This window comes from Pantherophis guttatus, chromosome 2, assembly GCF_059756535.1.
Source record: "Pantherophis guttatus breed Tessera chromosome 2, ASM5975653v1, whole genome shotgun sequence".
Classification (NCBI taxonomy): Eukaryota; Metazoa; Chordata; class Lepidosauria; order Squamata; family Colubridae; genus Pantherophis; species Pantherophis guttatus.
The window spans coordinates 147,653,029-147,672,318 of NC_142064.1; the positions used below are offsets into that span (position 1 = coordinate 147,653,029).

Consider the following 19,290-nt stretch of genomic DNA (forward strand, 5'->3'; position numbering starts at 1 on the left):
AACTCATGGGTATGTTCCCAGTACCCATTTTTCCCCAAGGTAGACTGCCACAAAATAGGACGTTTTAATCAAAAAAGCACGTATCCTTTGTGCAATCAAACTCGGGAAGAAAGGCGGCGCTGAGGCTGAGCGGCTTTGCAGCCGAGCGGTCCGACGTCCACCCGGTCGGAACAACCTGCTTGATTTTTAGGCGGTGCGATTGCGGGTGGGTGGGGGGAGGGAGGCATTTAAACCGGAGCCACTGAAATCGGGGTAGCGTCCCTTTCCGGACTAGCCGAAAGTTAAGAAATAGCTTGGGGAAGAGTTGAAAGGTGACAGCGAGGGTGGCCGGGACTTGCAGCCCAATTTGGTCTCCTGGGCTCTCGTCAAGGACCGAGTCCCGTTTTCCCAAAGGACGCCTCTCATTAGCATGGGGGCGGGGGCGGCTGGCGGAGAGGGCCAAAACTGAGAGAGGGAGAGAGGGAGAAAAAGAGAGAAAGGGAGAAAGAAAAGAGGGAAAGGAGAGAGAGTGGAAGAAAGGGAAAGAGAGGGAGACAGAGAGGGAGGGCGGGACAGGGAGAGACACGCACACACAGAGGAGAAGGAGGGCAAGAGGGAGGTGGAGAGAGAAAAAAAAAAGAAACGGGGAGAAATTAAGGAGAGATAGAGGAAGGGAAAGAGAGAGACAGAGAGAGATTGGTTGACTGCCTCTCCTTTGCAATGACACCCGAAGCTGCCTGGCTCCTGTGCTTCGCCATGGCCTCCTCCTCTTCCTCCTCCTCGCTCCCCTCCTCCGGGGTAGCAGGTAAGTCTGCCCCAGGCTCAGGTGGGACGGAGAGGTCCAGCCGAGGCAGCCCCTCCCCTCCCGCCCCGCCGCCAAATTTGCCCTCAGAGGCGCCGCCGCCTTTTCTCCGGGCTGGGGCAGCGCTTCTCTTCAGAGCCCCCGAGAAGGGCTGCTGGGCTCCTCCGCCCTCTGGACGCTTTGCCCGAGGACGAAAGAGCGGCGGGTTGACGGGCGGGCGAACGCGGGTTTCTTTCTTTCTTTTTTTTCCCCCTCGTCGCTTCCACCCTCTCCCCAAAAGCTGCTTCCCGTCCTTGCCTCATGCAGCTTCGAAACCTCATATTTTCCTTGGAGGGTGAGGGTGGGGTGAGGGGTTCCCCGTCTTTCCCGGAGCTGTTCCCGCACACACACACACCCCACGAGCGCGTTTTCGGGGTGCGCTCGGCTAGCGGAGGGCTGACCCTCGGGAAACCCGGGTGGGTTGCAAGAAGTCGGGAGGCGGCAGGTGGGAACGAGAAAAAGACGGGCAGGATGAGGTTAGGCGCCCATTCTGCCGTTCCCTGGGACTGGAGTCCCTTCGGATGAGAAGGAGAACCTGGATTGGGAAGTGGGGGGGGGGGGGGACGACGACAGAACTTGATTTTCCCTGCAGTAAATGGGGGGAAAAGAAGGAAATTTAAAAAAAAATTTTTTTTTTTTCCTTTTGGAGTCTGCCTGGACAAGTCCCTGAAGTTTCCTTAGTGAGGTTTTTCGGTAGCAGTTTGCCATTGCCTCCTTCCTAGGGCTGAGAGAAAGTGGCTGGCCCAAAGTCACCCGCTGTTTTACTGCCTAAAGCAGAACTAGAACTCACGTGCCCCTGGTTTCTAGTCTGGTGTCTTAACTGCTGTCAAAAGGAACATTTTTTCCTTTTAGTTGCTCTGTAGAAGGGAAGTGAGTGGAAGAGGCAGGTCGCATCCCTCTGCGAGGGAGACCGGTGGTTCTTAAATATGATAATGAATAAAAAAACCCTGAATAAACAAGATTCTACATTACATTACTGCTGTGTAAATTGATGTGACTTTTGAAAAAAAAAATGGTGATGTTCTGTTGTGAAAGAGTGTGGAGGGTAATGTTAATCTCTCCTGCATTTGATGAAAGTTGCAATCCTAGGCAATGCCAGACTGAACTCTATTGAATTTGACTAGGCCTGTTTCTGAATAAACATGCCCTGAACTCAGATGCCAGTCACTTAAATTCATTTTGTGACATTATTCTTAACCACCCAGATTCCTGACCCCCTCCATTTAATAATAAACTAAGCAATCCTGCGCGAGCTGCACTGCGTCCCAGAGGTCTTCCGTGTGCGCTTCAAGGTTTTGGTTACCACCTTTAGAGTGCTCCATGGCTTAGGACCTGGTTATCTACGGGACCGCTTGCTGCCACCAGTAGCCTCCCACCAGCTGGTACGCTCTCAATAGAGAGGGGCTTCTCCAGGTGCCGTCGGCCAAACAATGTTGACTGGCGGCCCCCAGGGGAGAGCCTTCTGTGTGGGGGCACCTACTATCTGGAATGAGTTCCCCCCGGAGATACGGAGGATCCCGGATCTGCGCACCTTCTGCCGTGCTCTCAAGACCTTTTTATTTCATCAGGCTGGCCTGGCCTAACTTTCCCTTTTTCCCTTTTAAAATGTAAATTTTAATCTGTTCTTAATTATTGGGGTGTTTTAAATCTGTCTTGGGCCAAATTGTTTAATTTAGTTTTATTTTGCTTTTAAATTTTGTATTTATGTGTTTTATCTTGTGGCTGTTCACCGCCCTGAGTCCTTCGGGAGTAGGGTGGTATATAAATCAAATAAAACCAAAAACCAAAACCAATGATTTAAGCAGCCCTAATCTAAAACAGTGTAAATCAGGCTATATTTTTTTCTCTCTTGCCCAGAAGTAATTAACTAAAACAAATTAGGCAGTGAGTAGGTAATTAATTATCCATGAAATATCTGGGGGTATTTTTATTATTCTACTCCTTTATTCTGGCTTTTTCCCAACCATTTCATGACATGACTCATTTTTTTCTTTGTCAACCATCCAGCAATCTAAATTAAGTTGAAGGTTTGTGTCTGGTGGCTGAACTGTACCTTAAACCCAGAAATCTCCTAATTTCTATGTCCTAAATCTTACAGAACATTGCTTGATTTTTTTTCAGTCCAGCTGTGTATTTCATGAAAGTCAACCAACCCTGTGAGAGAAACTCATGCTGTTCTGATTGTTTCTGATTCATACACCACAACACGCTTTGCAGACATAAAATATAAACTAATACATCTTGTGCTATAAATGGGGCAACGGATAGTGCATACATAAGAACCTTCTCTTACACAATATTAACATAAATAAATCAGTATTTGATGAAAACCTAATCTTTCATCTCTCCCTTCAAATTTGGTGATCACGGCGATCATCTCAGGCACAGCAGAAATGAAGGGCTTAGTTGATCAAAGCAGAATAATGTTGATGGGGTGGAGAGATGAACAGAAAGGAACATGTTGAGGTGGAAAAGCTGCCTGCAGCACTGAACTTTCCACATCTTCACATTAATCTTCCTTCACTTCACGGCAATGTTCTGCTTTCACAGGCGAGACCGGGCAATCTTTGTTTGCACCAGCTGTTCTCATGGGAAAGAGACAAATACATGATGAAGTCAACAGACAGGAGACTTGGGAAGTGGACTTGAACCAACCATCAGAATCAGCCATAGGAACCCCGAACCAACCATGTAAGGTTTGTTTGCGTATATGTTTATATATATTTTTAGAATCAAAAATTCTATTTGCTTACAAACTGCATCCCAGGTGGGAAAGAAAAGTTGGAATGACTACAGTGAGGCAACCACCATTTGTTCTTCTGCCTGGGAAAATCTCAGCTTCAATGTACTGAACCACTTGGTTAAATAAATTGATGTGTACAAAATGAAACTGGTAGTCATAATAATAATTTTTTGCTTTGTCAACCATATTTTATGATTATCCTCTTTCCCATGCTTGTTGCAAATAAATAAGGTAGTCTGCTACAACAAGGATTTTTTTTAAAAAAAACAACCCAAGTTGAAGAAGTTTGTAATTCATCTAATTTGCTTAGGATAGCTATGTGAAAGTAGACAAATTTCAAGACATTAATTTAAATTTTATTTACAAATTAAATAGGAAAAAATAAACCTATGGATGGTAGTTTTAGAAACTGATAATCCTGCTGCATATTCCATAAGTTCAGGTTCATTAGCGGTACAATCTTAAACATTCTTGCTTTAGATGTCACACCCGTAAGTATGCCATCTGAATAAACATGATCCAAGGTAGATCCAAGGTCTTTTGGAGAGTATTTGAACAACTGTTTTTGCCTTTAAGTCTAAATAATTATCCATCACCCATGCAAAGCTGGTGACAGGCCTTAAATAACGCAAATGACATTGTCAACAAACCTCCACAAAGCTTCCCATGGATGGGAAAATTAAACATCATGTTTGTCAGATACATTTAAACAATGAGACCAGGATATGATGTGAACCTTGCTCCCCGGATGCTCCCTGGACATCCAGTTTTCTTTTTTTAGAAACAATTTTGTTTATAAATTGTGTTTTTAATTTGTAACACAAACAGGGAAAAAATGTTAGATCTTCATGCTCCTGTGTGACCACTGCAGGGCTGCCTCCCTCCCCCTTTTAAATAAACTTTGTGCAAATGAAGCCTTAGCTGAAAGATGCCAGAACATTCCTTGTGGTACACCTTTAACGTTTGGCATATCTAGGAGGGCAACTCCCAGATCTGTGCTTGCTCTACATCAGGGGTGTCAAACTCAAGGCCCGCAGGCCAGATCCAGCCAGCGGGCTGCTTAGATCTGGCCCACAGGGCCACCCTGGAAACAGCGAATGACCGGCCTGTGGTGCCTCTGCCAGCCAAAACGGAGCTCGGGAGGCTGCGATGGCCTCCTGCAGCCCCCTGCCAGTGAAAATGGAGCTCGGGTGGGCCCTGTTTTTGCTGGCAGAGGGTTGCAGGAGGCCATTGCAGCCTCCTGAGCTCCGTTTTCGCTGGCAGAGTGCTTGGGCCACCACAGGCACCCCCGACACAAGTGACGTCGAGCCCATCTGGCCCCCAAGGCCAAACACAACCCTGATGCGGCCCTCAATGTAATTGAGTTTGACACCCCTGCTCTACATCTACAGTCTTCCTCAAGGAAATCTGCCCTCCATATTTGTTGCACAACTCTCAATCCTCCCAGACAGGAATGATCAAGGTGGCCGATGAGACTGTATGTTGTTTACTGGAGTATTGTCTTTTGCAGTTCTTTGGTTCTGAGATTTCACTCTGACATTAATGGCTAAGACTAAGAATGGTTTTGGAAATGTAGCAATGTCACAAAGTCAAGCCAGCCCTAGCCCTTGTTGAGAGGTTGCTACAGTGCGTGACCGCTCAGAACGGCTATTTCAAGTATCTCAATGTGCTGTGCAAGGAAGACAAAGGAGAGGCAGGATAGGAAAGGGCCAATTCTGGCAAATACCGGACCATCCAGATAGTTCAGAAGCACAAAAGCCACACAATACTTACTTTGTGTAAATATATTGCCTGTCCCAATTCAAAGGCTTTGCAATTAGTAAATAAAAGGACAAGTGATTCTCACATTTAAAATCCTTCCCCCATTGCTCCCCTGTCCAACCCACTTCCCACAAACATAGCCTTTACTTCCAAAGTTTCTTACTAAGATTGTCTTTCCAAGGAAGAGTTCATTGGGGAAGGCCCATAATTTTGGTATGTTTTCAGAACTCACATGACAGACCATTGTTCTCATCACATCTCATCTCATCTCAGAGAGCACCAAGGACCCCTCAGTGGTCCCATCCTTTAAAAATCTCTCTTTTGCTCTTGTGTGTGTGTGTGTGTGTGTGTGTGTGTGTGTGTGTGTGTGTGTGTTGGAATACAGGGATACTACACCATGCTGGAAAATCAATGAAGACATTCAACAAGGATGTTTATGGGTCTGGGGGTGTCACTCCTTCCCAGAACAAGTCTCTCCGAGGTAGCAGCATTAGCTACATTGAGACAGCTGAGCACACGAAGGACCAGTTCTTACCTCGAGATGAGTGGAATCCTTTGGAAGTGAAAGCATTAAACACACTCCAGCTACTCTTGGATAGAAGGAAAAATGTGAAAAAATCAGTGGAGAATCAGACAGGCTTAAGGAAGCAGTCCTTTCAGGATGCCAAAGGCCTTCCTTCCCTTAGTCGTGAGGAGGCATCTCTCTCTACCACTTACTTGAGTCAAAGGAACCAAATCAGCAGAAACCGGCTCCTCTTGGACTCTGCCAACAGCATTTCTACTTACTTCCATCCACCTGGATATCCCCACTGCCAAGGCAGACTTCTAGCGGAAGCATCTATGTTGAAAAACACAGGGTCAAATGTTGGTCAACGCTCTGGTGACTTGAATCACTTCAACCGGCCTGGGAAGAAAAACCCTTACCACAAATTCCATGGTTTTTTCCGAAATATCACTAAACCCTATTGGTTCACAAACCGACAGACTCCGAGCTTACTGAAAGACTTCAGCACCTTTAAGATTGGTAAGCAATTTGATGGCACGTAATCAATCAAAAATGCATAGGTAGTCCTCAATTTACAACAGTTCCTTTAGTGACTGTTCAAAGGTATAATGTCACTGAATAAAATGAGTTATGACTATTTTTCTCAGTTACGACCTTTGCAGCATCCATGGTCATGTGCTCAACATTCGGATGCTTGGCAACTGATTCATATTTATGATGGGGGTCACGTGATCACCGTTTGTGACCTTCTGACAAGCAAAGTCAATGGGGAAGCCAGATTCACTTAACAAACAGGTTACTAACTTAATTACTTCAGTGATTCACTTAACAACTGTGGCAAGGAAGGTTGTAAAATGGGACAAAACTCACTTAACAAATGTCTCACTTGACAACAGAAATTTTGGGCTCAATTGTGGTTGTAGGATGAGGACCACCAGCATTCCAGATCCTTCAGCACTGCATATTTATATATTTATAATTTTAAACTTTTGCACTCAACAAATTACTTTTATATTTTTTCTATTCTTTAAAAATAATGTTTTTTCCCCCTCTTTATCACCTGTGAGATTGGGTTACCTCCTGGAGGGAAGGGGAGAGGCCGGGATAGTTCTGGTCACAAACTCAGATGATATACAGCCAAGAAGCAGTGCTGTAGCAAAACTATTTAATTTGTACCCTTTTAAATCATTAGAAAATCAGCACAGTTTGAGTACCCTCTACATACTGGATGTTAGGAGGGAACCGGCTGGGAAGCTGACACGTTAAGCATTCCCATGGAAGATAGGAGTAGTGCCAGGAATTACAGAACTGCTATCCCAGGACAGAAAGCAAGATTAAATTGTGAAGATCCTGAAGGTTTTGGGGAGAGGACTCTTGAGATCTTCACCTACCATCCAAGAACTCAGCTTTGCTCACTATGGTAATTGGGCAAGAGGAATACTTGTAGGCAATTATTTGATCATTAGCATTGAGACAGTACCAATCACAGTGGTTTTAGATCAAACTGACTAGGTGGCTCAGTGGCTAAGACACTGATCTTGTCAATCAGAAAGGTCAACAGTTCAAATCCCTAGTACAGGTCTCCTGCTTGAGCAGGGGGTTGGACTAGATGACCTCCAAAGGTCCCTTCCAACTCTGTTACTATTTGAATGTTTTCTGATCTGAAAACCAATTGCAAATTTTAATCATCTGTCAACCTCCTATCAGAGTTTCCCTAAAATACTTGATTTTAGGGACTTTTGACTCAGAAATAAGAGGCATACAATAGTCTTTGACTTGCAAACATAACCGATCTTGGAATTTCCATTGTAAGCCATGATGGTTTTAAGTTAAGGCACCCACATGATCAGACCCAATTTTATGACTTTTTTTGTAGCGGTCATTAATCAATATATTCTTATGGACATTTTTCTGGAGACAAGTGGTTAAAAAGGCCAGAAATCAACAGAAAAGGTAAATCATAGTCATGTGATCATGGAACATTGCAACAAACCATAAAGGTGACCCAGCTGCCAAGAGCATGAAATGTGGTCATGTGACCACGGGGGGGGGCATACAGCCATGGGAATTCCAGAACCAGATTGTAAATACTTTTAGGGGGGGTCTCCATTGTAAATTCGATTGCTAAGTGACTGGTCATTAACTAGGGACTACTTTTGTAAGTTGCAGCTCTCTGATAAGCTAACACAGTGATGGCGAATCTTTTAGACACTGAGTGCCCAAACTGTGTATGTCCAAACTGAAAGGTGCATGCGCAGCAGAGACCTAAAGATCAGCTGGCCGGCGGGAGTTAGGGCATCCCAACACTGGCAGCGCGGCAAGAGGTAAGATCTCTTTCTTTCATGAGCTTCTGTTTTGTAGTTTGCAGGGAAACAGAAACTTATGAAAGAAACGCCATGGAGATCTGACCTGCGGTGATGGAGTGCGTGCCAGCAGAGAGGGCTCTGCTTACCACCTCTGGCATACATGCCATAGATTTGCCATCACAGAGCTAAGGTATAGTTATTTTATACTAAAAGCTTGATGATCTCTGAAACATATTAGAAGTAATTAAAAGCCGTCAAAGATCAGTTTATCCATGTATTTCATTGCTTGATTATTGAAATTATTAAGTTGGATCCTTCTCTGTTCGCATTCCTCCCTACTCATTTCTGTTCATTTTGATTTTATTATAGATGTTGACAATCTAGAGGTATGTTTGACTGGTTGCAAGAGGGAACGTGAGGAACTAGAGGCTTACTGTAGCAGTGAATTTGGTAAGAACATCCTGTTAACTGGTGGGCATAGTTTATGCACTCACGTTACTTGTAAATATAATTTCTTTTCCAAGCTTTTTCCGCAATTGTTTCATAGAACTACCAAATAAAATTATCTCAGTAGGCCAGAGAGAAGCATTTCTTCCCTTCCCTTCAAAATCGGGATAGAGATAACATCCAATTTAACTGTACTAGTGTTTTAGACTGCTATTAAATTCAGTTGGATTAAATGCTTCAGGCTTCCTATTGCTAGCGTAGCTTTATTGTGAACCAGAATCAAAATATACATGAGAAAACTAGGAAGAAGCAACAATACATCTTACAGTGCTTAAAATATCTTGTCTGTTGGAGCATGCTCTTAACCAAATGCTGAGGACATTTCCTTTTCCACATTCTCACAGTACTTAATGCAGTGGTGGGGTGCAACTGCTTCTGTGACCATGCTTTTTGCGCCTGCACGCGCTTAATGCGCTTGTGCGCAGCATTCAAAATACAGCAATTTGAAGCTCAGCTGCTTACCTTCTAAGGCAGCCGTGGTAAGTAGAACAGCGGAGGTGTGGAAATCAGCTGTGCCATGTGAATCAGCTGAGCCAGAAAGAAGGAAATATAGGATAGGACAGGGGCCAGTGGGCGGGGCCAGTTGATGGTCGGAACTACCGGTTTGCTAGAACGGGTCCGAACTGGCAGCAGCCCACCACTGACTTAATGGCATTTTAACAATATTGCATGCACACTGAAAGCAGTTTATATACTGCAATGCTTTTTTAGAAACAGCCTTCCTTCATTGTAAAATTAAGGGCAGCATCCCACTTAATTTTCCACTCTTTTCTTTATAAAAAGTGGTGAATGGAATTGTTCATGATATTGCCATGATATACAAAGGAACGTATTTGGTGACCATGCTAGTGAACAACAATGGACTCTACAAGACAAATCGGCTGTTCCTGAACCCTGATGGCTACTTCTTTCGAGCTCAAATGCTTGTTTTGGATGCCCTGAATTGTAGCAAACACTGTCCAGACTTTCAACTCGGTAAATAAAGAAAGCCTTTTCTCCTAATCTCTATCGTTCCCCCCCCCCTCCCTCTCTCTTTCCTATCTCTACATCTATCATATATCCATCCATCTCCCCCCTCTCTCTTTTCTCTCTCTCTCTCTCTCTCAACAGATCTATCTATCTATCTATCTATCTATCTATCTATCTATCTATCTATCTATCTATCGTCTATCTATCTATCATCTGTCTGTCTACCTAGCTATCTTTCTAGCTATCATCTATCATCATCTATCTTTATCATCTATCATCTATATCTATCTATCATTTCCTATCATCCATTCAATCTAGCATCTCTCTGTCTGTCTCTCCCTATCTATCTTGTATGCCACCCAACTCTCAATGTCTCTTTAGAAGCTCTGTAAAGGTCAAGTACAAGAGGCCAAGCATATCACCAAGGGCAATGTATAGTATTCCACATAGTAAGTACCACAAATGGGAAGGCCTTTTCTGTAATTCTCATCCCCCTCAAATCACATTGAATTGGGAACTTAAGCACTTGTTCTCTAGATCAGTGTTTCTCAACCTTCACAACTTAAGGATATATGGACTTCAATTGCCCAAACTCCCCAGCCAAACAATCTTCCCAAGTTTGACACAACCTAGCTCAGGGCCCATCAGGAAGAATGGGAGGGCAGGAGGAAGGAAGGAAGGAAGGAAGGAAGGAAGGAAGGAAGGAAGGAAGGAAGGAAGGAAGGAAGGAAAGAAGGAAGGAAGGATCATTAGAATATGCAGTGTCTACATGCAACTGGTCAGTAAACAGACAAATCCTTTTCTTGTAGGCTTGTCATGTAAGAAACAATGCAAAAGGAAAAGAGGATGGAGGTTGAGGGGGAAAAACATCCTTGTTATTCATGAATCTGGGTCAAAGAAGAACAAATAAACTGCTCTTCTCTTCTCTTTCTGTTCTACTGGAAGCCTTAACATCTTTAATTGGTAGCAAGTAAGGGAAAGGGACTCTCAGAGATGCACCGAAACCAAACTAGACTCAGTGGCAGGGAGGTACAATAAATCTTTCTAGAAACTGTCCAAAAAAGGGCTACAATCAAGATAGCCAACTCTCCTTCATCCAATGGAATCTGCTGCATTTGGAGTATACTAACAAGCCGTGTAATTAATGGGAAATGACAGGCCTAGTATGGAGATGAAGTCCCTTATGGAAATGTCCCATTGTCCTCAGTGATTATGCAGATTATGCAGCCTGGTTTTATAATATGGCCCTGAGAAGTTCAGAATGAAGAGTTATGTTGTTTACCTTAGTTCCTACCATTAGGATTGAAGGGGGAAAATGTTGCAGAGAGAGAGATTGGAGGATACTACTTCCTACGGGCAAGAGTCTTAAATCGGAAATGGGTGACCTTATTCTCCTTGGAGATAATCATGTTCCAGAGACGCTTCTCAGATGTAGCTTTTCTTATTTTGCAGGTGGCAGGTACATTGTGATGGGTCACCTCTATCACCGAAGAAGGCAACTGCCTACGGTTCTGCAAGAGCATGTGAGAGGCCGTCTGCGGCCCGGAGATGGGCTGCTTTGCAGAGGCAACAGCTACATGAAGAGGTTCAACAGAAGGCGGGATCAAAAGGTTCAAGGGGCAGCTCGGTCCAAGTGTGGATGAGAAGGCAACTCAACCATCACTTTCTTTGGCTCTGAAAGCAGTTTTAGAGTAACAGGTGGATAAAAAATGTTCTCTGGTTTTGCTACAGGCCGATAACACGTTTGGTCTGAAAAATCGCTTGCTTTTGCTATTAAAAGAAGGAACTGGAGTCTGCTTCAGCCTCTTAATTTTGTCACCCAATTATCAAGGCATGATATTTACTCCCTGTAATTAATCTCTATTAACTGATCTGCTTGGTCAGATCAAAGTCAACCAGCCATCCATCAAATGCTTTTCCAGGTACCTTTAGGGATTCTCTTCTGTATACATCATGATTATTAGCTCCTAGCTAATAATTCTATTCCACATCATCAACACAGGTGGTTCTCGTCGTATGACTGTAATTGACTTTAGGAATTACAGTTATACGTCATGACAATCATGAGTCATCAGGTGACTCAGTTTTACCTTTTTTTGGAACGGTTATTAAGCAAATGCCACAGTCCTTAAGCGAACGGATTGTCTACTTTGGGACTTTTGTGTTGGAAACCAGAAGTAAATGCCGATTTCTGGCAAAACTATCATAAATCACGGTCACATGACCGCAGGGCACTACACATAGCTGTAAATGTGGGCCGGTTGCTGAGCACACAAAACACAGACATGTGATTGTGAGGGGGGAGCTGATGTTGGAACTTTGAAACCAGGTTGCAAGTCCCTGTTCACCGGTGTATCGTCACTTCAAACGGCCACTAAGCCAATATTATCTGTAGTTCTGCATTCATTTCTAAAGTTTAAATTGTGGCTCTTACAACTGAAAAAAAAAAAAGTGATATAAACTAAATATGTAAAGTGTTATCAAATGGTTGGTCAGTTTTATTAATGAGTTCATAAATGCTACTGCTAATATAGAAATAAAATATTCAAACATTTTGAGAGATATTTATATAAGTGATGTGAATTCAAATGTAAATGCTATATGACAGGAATATGTCAGTGATGTAATAAGTGTTAATACTTCTAGAAATAATTACAATATTGTATCAGAATTGTAAAATCTAGGAGGAGGAAAAGTGAATGGGTTGGAAAAATGCAGACACCAATGATAATGAGCAAGTGAATTTTGGGCTGGAATAATTTAGGATGAAAGTACTTGGTTTAATAATCTAAAGGTACAGTCATTAGCATTCTCTGTTATTATAACATTTTTTACCCAGCCAGCTGTGACTGGAATAATTTAGGAGCTTTTAACACAGTATAAGCAAAACTTTAATAAATGCTTCTTCACTTCAGATATCAGGATTTCAAACAGGTTCATATATTTCTAACAGAAGCAGGAAATATTAAATCCATGATGTATTATGTCAGTGCTGAAACTTTCCCAACATGTCTTCAATGAAAGCTCTTTATTATCACAAAATAAGATTTCCTGGCAGCAGCCTGTAAGTGGGAGGAAGAAGGGAAGTAGCTTGTGTTCAATTTATCTTCACATTCATTTCCTTATTTTGCTTTCTGTATTTAACAGATACATTTACCGTAGGCATGTGTCTGTGTGATGCCAGAGTCTTTCATTACAAGCTTTTCTTTGAAACAGGAAATGTACAGCACCAGTTTTGAAAATAGCGTAGTTGTAACAATATGGTACCTGTATTAAATTATGCTAACAACCAATGTATGAAGTTTTTAAAACTATTGGATGTCAATCACATGAAAGCTTTGATTCACAGGTTTCACTTGCATGTCACTTTGGTGTCCAGAATTAAAATCACCTCTGTTAAATGTGATGAAGCACAGTGTGTTTATTACATGACTGTAAAGCTTTCCCATGGATTCATAAATATGTTCCATAGATAACAAAGGTCCAGAGTCTAATTTTCTATTTCCCAAAATCTATGCCATGCCAGCCATGTGATGCTGAATTTCTAGCAAAAAGGAAGTCAGAATCCATAGAAATTAGGGATCTCAGCTCATGGGCTTTAAGACAATTAGTAACATTTATGTACTGTAGTGCTTAAGAATGTTCTAAAAGCACTTCACAATAATGATCTAATTCAAATGGAGCAATCAGTTTCCTGTTGCATACCTGAATCACCTACAAATACAGGCAACTACTTGTAAAAGCGTCTAATCTCTCACAACGGAAAGGAAAATTTGTTTAAGCTTTGCTGCAACCCGAGTCCTAAGCATATATCAACTCTAGTTTACAAAGTGAGAACTCTGCGCAATTTATCAATATTATTCTCCTACTGCAGATTGTGTATATGCTTGAGACTGACAGTGATTTCCTTACATCAATTTCCTCAGTGTCTCCACACAGTCCTCTCAATGAATTTTACAAAATTTATGTGTGAAAAAAATCTGTTTAATACTGGGCTGTAAGAGGTAGATAATTTCTCACTGTTCCAGAATCATAGATTGAGACTTAGTTTATTAATAAAAGACTGGCAAAAGCAACCTTTCTATCTGAGGAGAAGAAAAGTTAAGGCTTAGCAAGGAATTCTTTTAGGTCTTTTGGGATTCAACATTTTTTACTACCGGTTCTGAGGGCATGGCTTGGTGGGCGTGGCAGGGGAAGGATACTGTAAAATCTCCATTCCCACCCCACTCCAGGGAAAGGTTCCTGCAAAATCCCCATTTCCTCCCAATCAGCTGGGATTCAGGAGGCAGAGAATAGATGGGGCGGGGCCTGTCAGAGGTGGTATTTACCAGTTCTCCGAACTACTCAAAATTTTCGCTACCAGTTCTCCAGAACTAGTCAGAACCTGCTGAATATCACTTCTGGTCTAGGGAAATGCTGTTCTTTTTCTCAAGTTACAAGCAGTGGATTCCTTAATATAATACGGTACTGTTTTGCATACTTTTAAAGCATCAGAAATGTAAAAAGTTGCCTCAAGTCTTTTACACTGTGGTATAAACACATTTCGTTTTCTCTACCTTTTGAATCCTGTTAAATGTTTTTAAAAGGAAATGATGATTTTGTATATAACAAGAGCTACTGTTTTCTTTGGCGATGTAATTCCATGTTTCGTGGCATTGAAGTCTACAGCATTTGTGTATTCACAAATGCTGTATTGGAGTATACAAATTTGTATATTAACATGGGTTAGATCTCTTCTGAGTATTTAAAAATTTGGAAATAGTTTTCAATTCAGTTTTCAGTAGTTGAAACTAGTTCACTTTGGGTGCAGCTTTGCATTATGTTTTTTCACCAGCAGTCCCTACAAATGGCTGGGTGGATACTATATTGTAGGGATCCCCAACCCCTGGGCCGTGACCCCTTACTGGGCCATGGCCTGTTTGGAACTGGGCCGTCTGAGTAGCTGGCTGGCGTGTGTGTGCACGCAACTCAACTTGCATGAATGGCTGGCTGATGCGCATATGCGCAGCTTGACTTGGGCAAGTGGCAGGCCAGTTCCCTTCCCCCTCGGCCAGATGGCCAAGCCATAAAGGTTGGGGACTGCTGCCTTAAGTCATAAAAAACTTTATAAAAAACAGCAATGATTCTACCTCAAGGCAACTGCTGATTTATAATCTCCCCATACTAAGCTATTGTATAAAAATGCTCCTCATCTCTAGCCTAGACATTTCAGGATAACTGACTCAGTGGCATCAAAAGCCACATTCCAGCAAGTGTAACAAATTTGCATAAAAGCAGTGGAGGCCAATTCTGTTCCATGTTCAGACCTGAATCCAGAAAATGGATCACGTAGGTCATGGGTCCCCAACCCCCAGTCCGTGGACCAGCACCAGTCTGTGGCATGCCAGTTACAGGTCTGCACACACAAGCGAAGCCCCATTTGTGGGATGCAGGTAGCATGCAAAACCACCTCCCGGTCCATGGAAAAATCTTTCTCCGTGGAACTGGTCCCTGGTGCCCAAAAGGTTGGGGGCCACTGATCTAGGTCACTGATTTTCTCCAAGGTGGTTTGCTTCACCCACTTTTGCCAATAGAAGTACAATAATTTGTAAAATCTCCCAGTCCAAAGAGTTTGCTTCTTGCCTTGGCTGCTTCTGCTAGTGTAGCCAGCTAAATATGGAAACTAGGAATTGTTTAGCTTATTATCCAGGCTGGTTATTTCCAAAAGCAGATTTGTAGACCAACGACACTTTAAAGGATGTGATAAGCCAAGACTGCGATTTTAGTCATTGTGTGAAAGAATCCATCCCTGATTTAAATAGAAGGAAAATGAGAGCAAATAGATTGCATACACTATCATGTGGTTTGTTTTCAGTATAAAAGGATTCTAGAAACTCAGAGAATATTATTTTCTGTTAAAATGAGTAGCAATCATTAATAAAACATTGGAAAAATTTCAACAAAGCTGTTTATGTATTTCTGAGAGAGAATAAACTATTGTGTATCTAAAAGCATGTCACACCTTAAATAATTTGCTGGATAAAATGCTTTCCAATTTAATGGTTTTAATTTAATCCAAAAATTAAAATAAAGGGATTATTTATATGTCCAGTTCAAGCATCCAGAGCACAGCAATTCAGAAAGCTTTCTTACCTTATCCAGTTTAAACTCAACATTTTGCCAATAGCGGTACAAATATTTTGCAGCTGTTCAAGACAGTACAATTCCAACTTACGTCTTATTACAAAAACAAAGCAGTAAATGAGTATTTGGAAGTTTGTAGCTGTAACACCAAATATTTCCATTTGACTGAGGAACTGTGAATAAAAATTGAGCTCATTTGGTTCTTGACACTTGATACCCAGTGAGTGATTTTAATGAGGCATGAAGTGATCAGAAAAAAAGTATTCTGCACATTGTTTCATTTAAAAACTGAGTAAAGTATAATTTCTTTATTCCTTTTACAGAAGTGGTATTTAAAATGTACACACATTACACTGGCTCATAAATAAAGTTTTTCAAAAAACTAAAAATTACCATAGTTGGTACAGCTAAGAATTGTCTTCATATATTACAAAGCAGTAGGAAAAATGATGAGGCTTGGTAAAAAGTGTATGAAAGTAGCATTTTCCTCATTCATAATTAATATGAAAAACTTCAAAGAATTTCTGCACAGTATGGCAATGCCAAGCGCTACATATTTTATTCTAAACAAACGATGTTTCATTAGGAACTCCACCAAATCTGAGGTCCAACATTATTTTATTTGTCTAAGATGAAATGTCCTATTATGTACAAAAAGAGTCACTTTTCAATTTGTCACAATCTGTTAAAAACAATGATCTATTGCCTATAAGTAGGAAAGTTCTCATCATGGTTTTTCAAGGTCAGCCATAAGTATGAGTAATAAAGAAATACGATGAAGAGACAGTATTTGTAGGATTAAATTTGGAAAAGTCCTTTTTTTATAAACATAATGCATACAATATGTAGCATCTCTTTGAAAAAAGTCCTAAGACAATATACCCTAACACACAAATACTCTTCTTCCTACTGTCTAAGAAACATAAATGGATGGTCTCACAATGAACATTAACTTCCTTTCGAATTCATATGGGTTAAATGATAGCATCTATGTACAAAAGCAGAAGCTTTCTTAGAGAAAATTAACCTTATATTATCTGTACACCTGAGCCTGTACTTATAAGAAAAGTGTGAACGACAGCAATGTCTAATAAAATTAACAGAAAAGATTTTTGCATAGCAGGGTGAGGTTAAACTCAAGGGAAGCTTATCCATAATCAGATAAATTCCAGATCATTGAAGGGCAAAAATTCTGAATTAGTGCAAAATCTAGTTAAAATAGGTGTAATAGTCAGAAACCAACTGCTGCTGAAGAAGACTTTTATTATAGTCGATTAAAAACAAATAGAATCACACTTTTGGGGCCGCTTTGTCCCTCCTTTCCCTTTCCCACATTTCCCTTCTGTACTCTGAGGATCTTACACATAAGAACAAACCTCACAAACATGTTAGTGAACATTCAAACAACACCTACATATGTGGAGAGAACAATGATCTCCATTTATTTGTTTCATATACATCCATGTTTTGAATTTTTTTTTAATACAAAAAGAAAAAAAAAAGTTAGAATCTGACAAATGTTTACAAACAAGATACCTTCAAATAGATTTTACTCAGATCAGTCCGTTGCAGAGTAAATGATATTCTACTGTTTATATTCAAGGCAACAAAGTCTGTAGTCCATGACCACTTCGCCCAACTTTAATGCAAGCTTAATTGGTTTCCTCTACCGCGAACGATAAACTCAATGTTGATTCCCAGTTGGTTTGTGCACATGTGTACATAGCAGCTCCTTTCATAGAAAGAAAAGACATCTAGAGGTCATCTTGTACTTTTACCTACAGGAATCATGGTAAGATACAGAATGGGTAACATACAACCAGGGCTGGATTTATAAGGGGTGGGGGGTGGGGGGATGGGGAGAAATAATCAGCTGACAAATGAGGGCAGCAATAAAAAAGCGTCCTTTTGCAACAATAAATAAATACAGTCTAAAGTTCTCTGTGTGGAATTTATAAACCAGCTTCTTCACTGAAGAACAGATGGGGCATTTCCATGGAGTCAGAACGTCACCCCATTTTACGGTTATCTTGTTTTCTCTTGCTTGTTTTCTTTCCTGTCCTTCAGCAAAATGTTTCCCTATTTCTGCCATAACAGCACAATTCGATCTTGACAAGAAAACGATGCTGCTGATTTTCATTTTTTCGTCCTTTGGACAAAATTAGCCAAGAATATAAATCTGATGTGACTGATAAAAACACAGTTTACATCAAGACTTGTCAGGATACCCTGACTAAAAACCTCTGGCTCCCAATTAAAAAAAAAAAAAAAATTCAGGCAACCAGATTCTTGCGGTTTGTGGTACAATAACACGTAGAACTTTAAGAAGCTGTCGACTGTAGTTTGTTGTTATGAGACCTACAGGATGCAGAAAAGGGAACAAGTAAGCAAAATCTTCATCGTAGCAGGCACTCAAATCCAACTACTCAGTGGGGAATGCACCCAATTTGCTGCTCCCTTTTCCAACTTTTATAAACCAACAACAAGTTACAAAGCAAGGCTTTTTCCACCTTCACAGAGGCAGATCTGAACTCACACAATATGCAGCTCTAACATCTGAAAACATCCTGTAATGCTCTGAGGGATGCACAGATAAAGAGCAGGCATGCAAATAACTTTGTTTGGGGAAGAGGATAATGTTTATTGTTGGTGGAAGAGCATTTATGGTAATCAATCATTCTCCTTCAGAAAAGTTTGCTTTAAGGATATAATTGGTAACACCTTGGCTTTATTACTATTATTGGACTTTCAAATGTCTGACCATCTTCAAATGACTGATCATCTTCTACCATGGCTTTCGTAAGTATTGCTTCTGCATTAATAGTCTAAATTTTTTTTTTTTTTAGAAAAGGTAAGGTATGACAGGTTATAGTCATTCCATTCTGAGTCTCGCTAAAAGTTCATCTAAAGCTATCAGTTATCTGCAAATGAAGAATGCAGGGACCATCATGTAGTAGAAGTTGCAGCCAAGCAATCTAATGTTGATAAGAAAGCAAAGATGAGAAAAGAATAAATGATAATCTACTGTCAGTTCAGCTGCAATCTTCTCTTTGTATGATTCCTACTCTGGTTCTCACTGGAATCGTTTATTTCCACAGAGGAAATGTTAAGAAGCATGGTCAGATGTTATAGCAACACTTGGTGTGTGTGTGTGTGTGTGTGTGTGTGTGTGTGTGTGTGTGTGTGTGTGTATGTGCGTGCTGCTTTGCTAGCAGATGTTCCCAATCTTTAAACAAAACAACTCTGCCTCCAATCCCATATAACCACTGTAAGGGAGAAAAGAGATATAAATGTCACTGAAACTGACTTTCCTTCACTAGGAATGTGTCTCAAACAGCCCTGGGCATTTTACGGCCTGTAGGCCACATCTGATCTTTTGGCTGTCCATGTCTGGCCCATGTGAAATTAATTGGAAATTAGAAATCAAATGTAAATAAGTGTATGCCAGGCATGGAATACAACGTCATTGCTTTTGTTTTGAAGGTGACTGCTGTCGTCCTCCCCCCCACCTCCGCCAAAACATTTCCGTATGTACATGCGGGCCTATGCACCTTTA

General features: G+C 41.3%; 2 protein-coding genes across 7 annotated transcripts in view; one reads left to right on the plus strand and one right to left on the minus strand.

Moving 5' to 3' along the window:
* Nucleotides 1-229: 229 nt before the first annotated feature.
* Nucleotides 230-13,017, plus strand: C2H17orf58 (chromosome 2 C17orf58 homolog). Its single transcript, XM_034412628.3, has 6 exons — nucleotides 230-784; nucleotides 3,371-3,511; nucleotides 5,710-6,348; nucleotides 8,505-8,585; nucleotides 9,426-9,617; nucleotides 11,064-13,017. Exons 1-6 carry the CDS (start codon nucleotides 700-702, stop codon nucleotides 11,252-11,254), a joined length of 1,329 nt encoding a protein of 442 aa, XP_034268519.2. The 5' UTR covers nucleotides 230-699; the 3' UTR covers nucleotides 11,255-13,017.
* A 2,997-nt stretch (nucleotides 13,018-16,014) lies between these two features.
* The window catches only part of BPTF (bromodomain PHD finger transcription factor), an 84,749-nt gene continuing 81,473 nt past the window's right edge, over nucleotides 16,015-19,290 (minus strand). For all 6 annotated transcript variants that reach the window (XM_034412635.3, XM_034412634.3, XM_034412631.3 and 3 more), the window contains one exon: nucleotides 16,015-18,092. In XM_034412635.3, the coding sequence (XP_034268526.2) occupies nucleotides 18,056-18,092 (37 nt within the window). In that variant the 3' untranslated portion in view covers nucleotides 16,015-18,055. The remainder of the gene's footprint in view (nucleotides 18,093-19,290) is intronic.

Coding starts and splice junctions, on each gene's coding strand:
- C2H17orf58 (XM_034412628.3), top strand. CDS start 700: ATGACACCCGAAGCTGCCTGGCTCCTGTGCTTCGCCATGGCCTCCTCC. Junction 3,512..5,709: donor AGGAACCCCGAACCAACCAT/GTAAGGTTTGTT, acceptor GTTGGAATACAG/GGATACTACACCATGCTGGA. Junction 9,618..11,063: donor CTGTCCAGACTTTCAACTCG/GTAAATAAAGAA, acceptor CTTATTTTGCAG/GTGGCAGGTACATTGTGATG.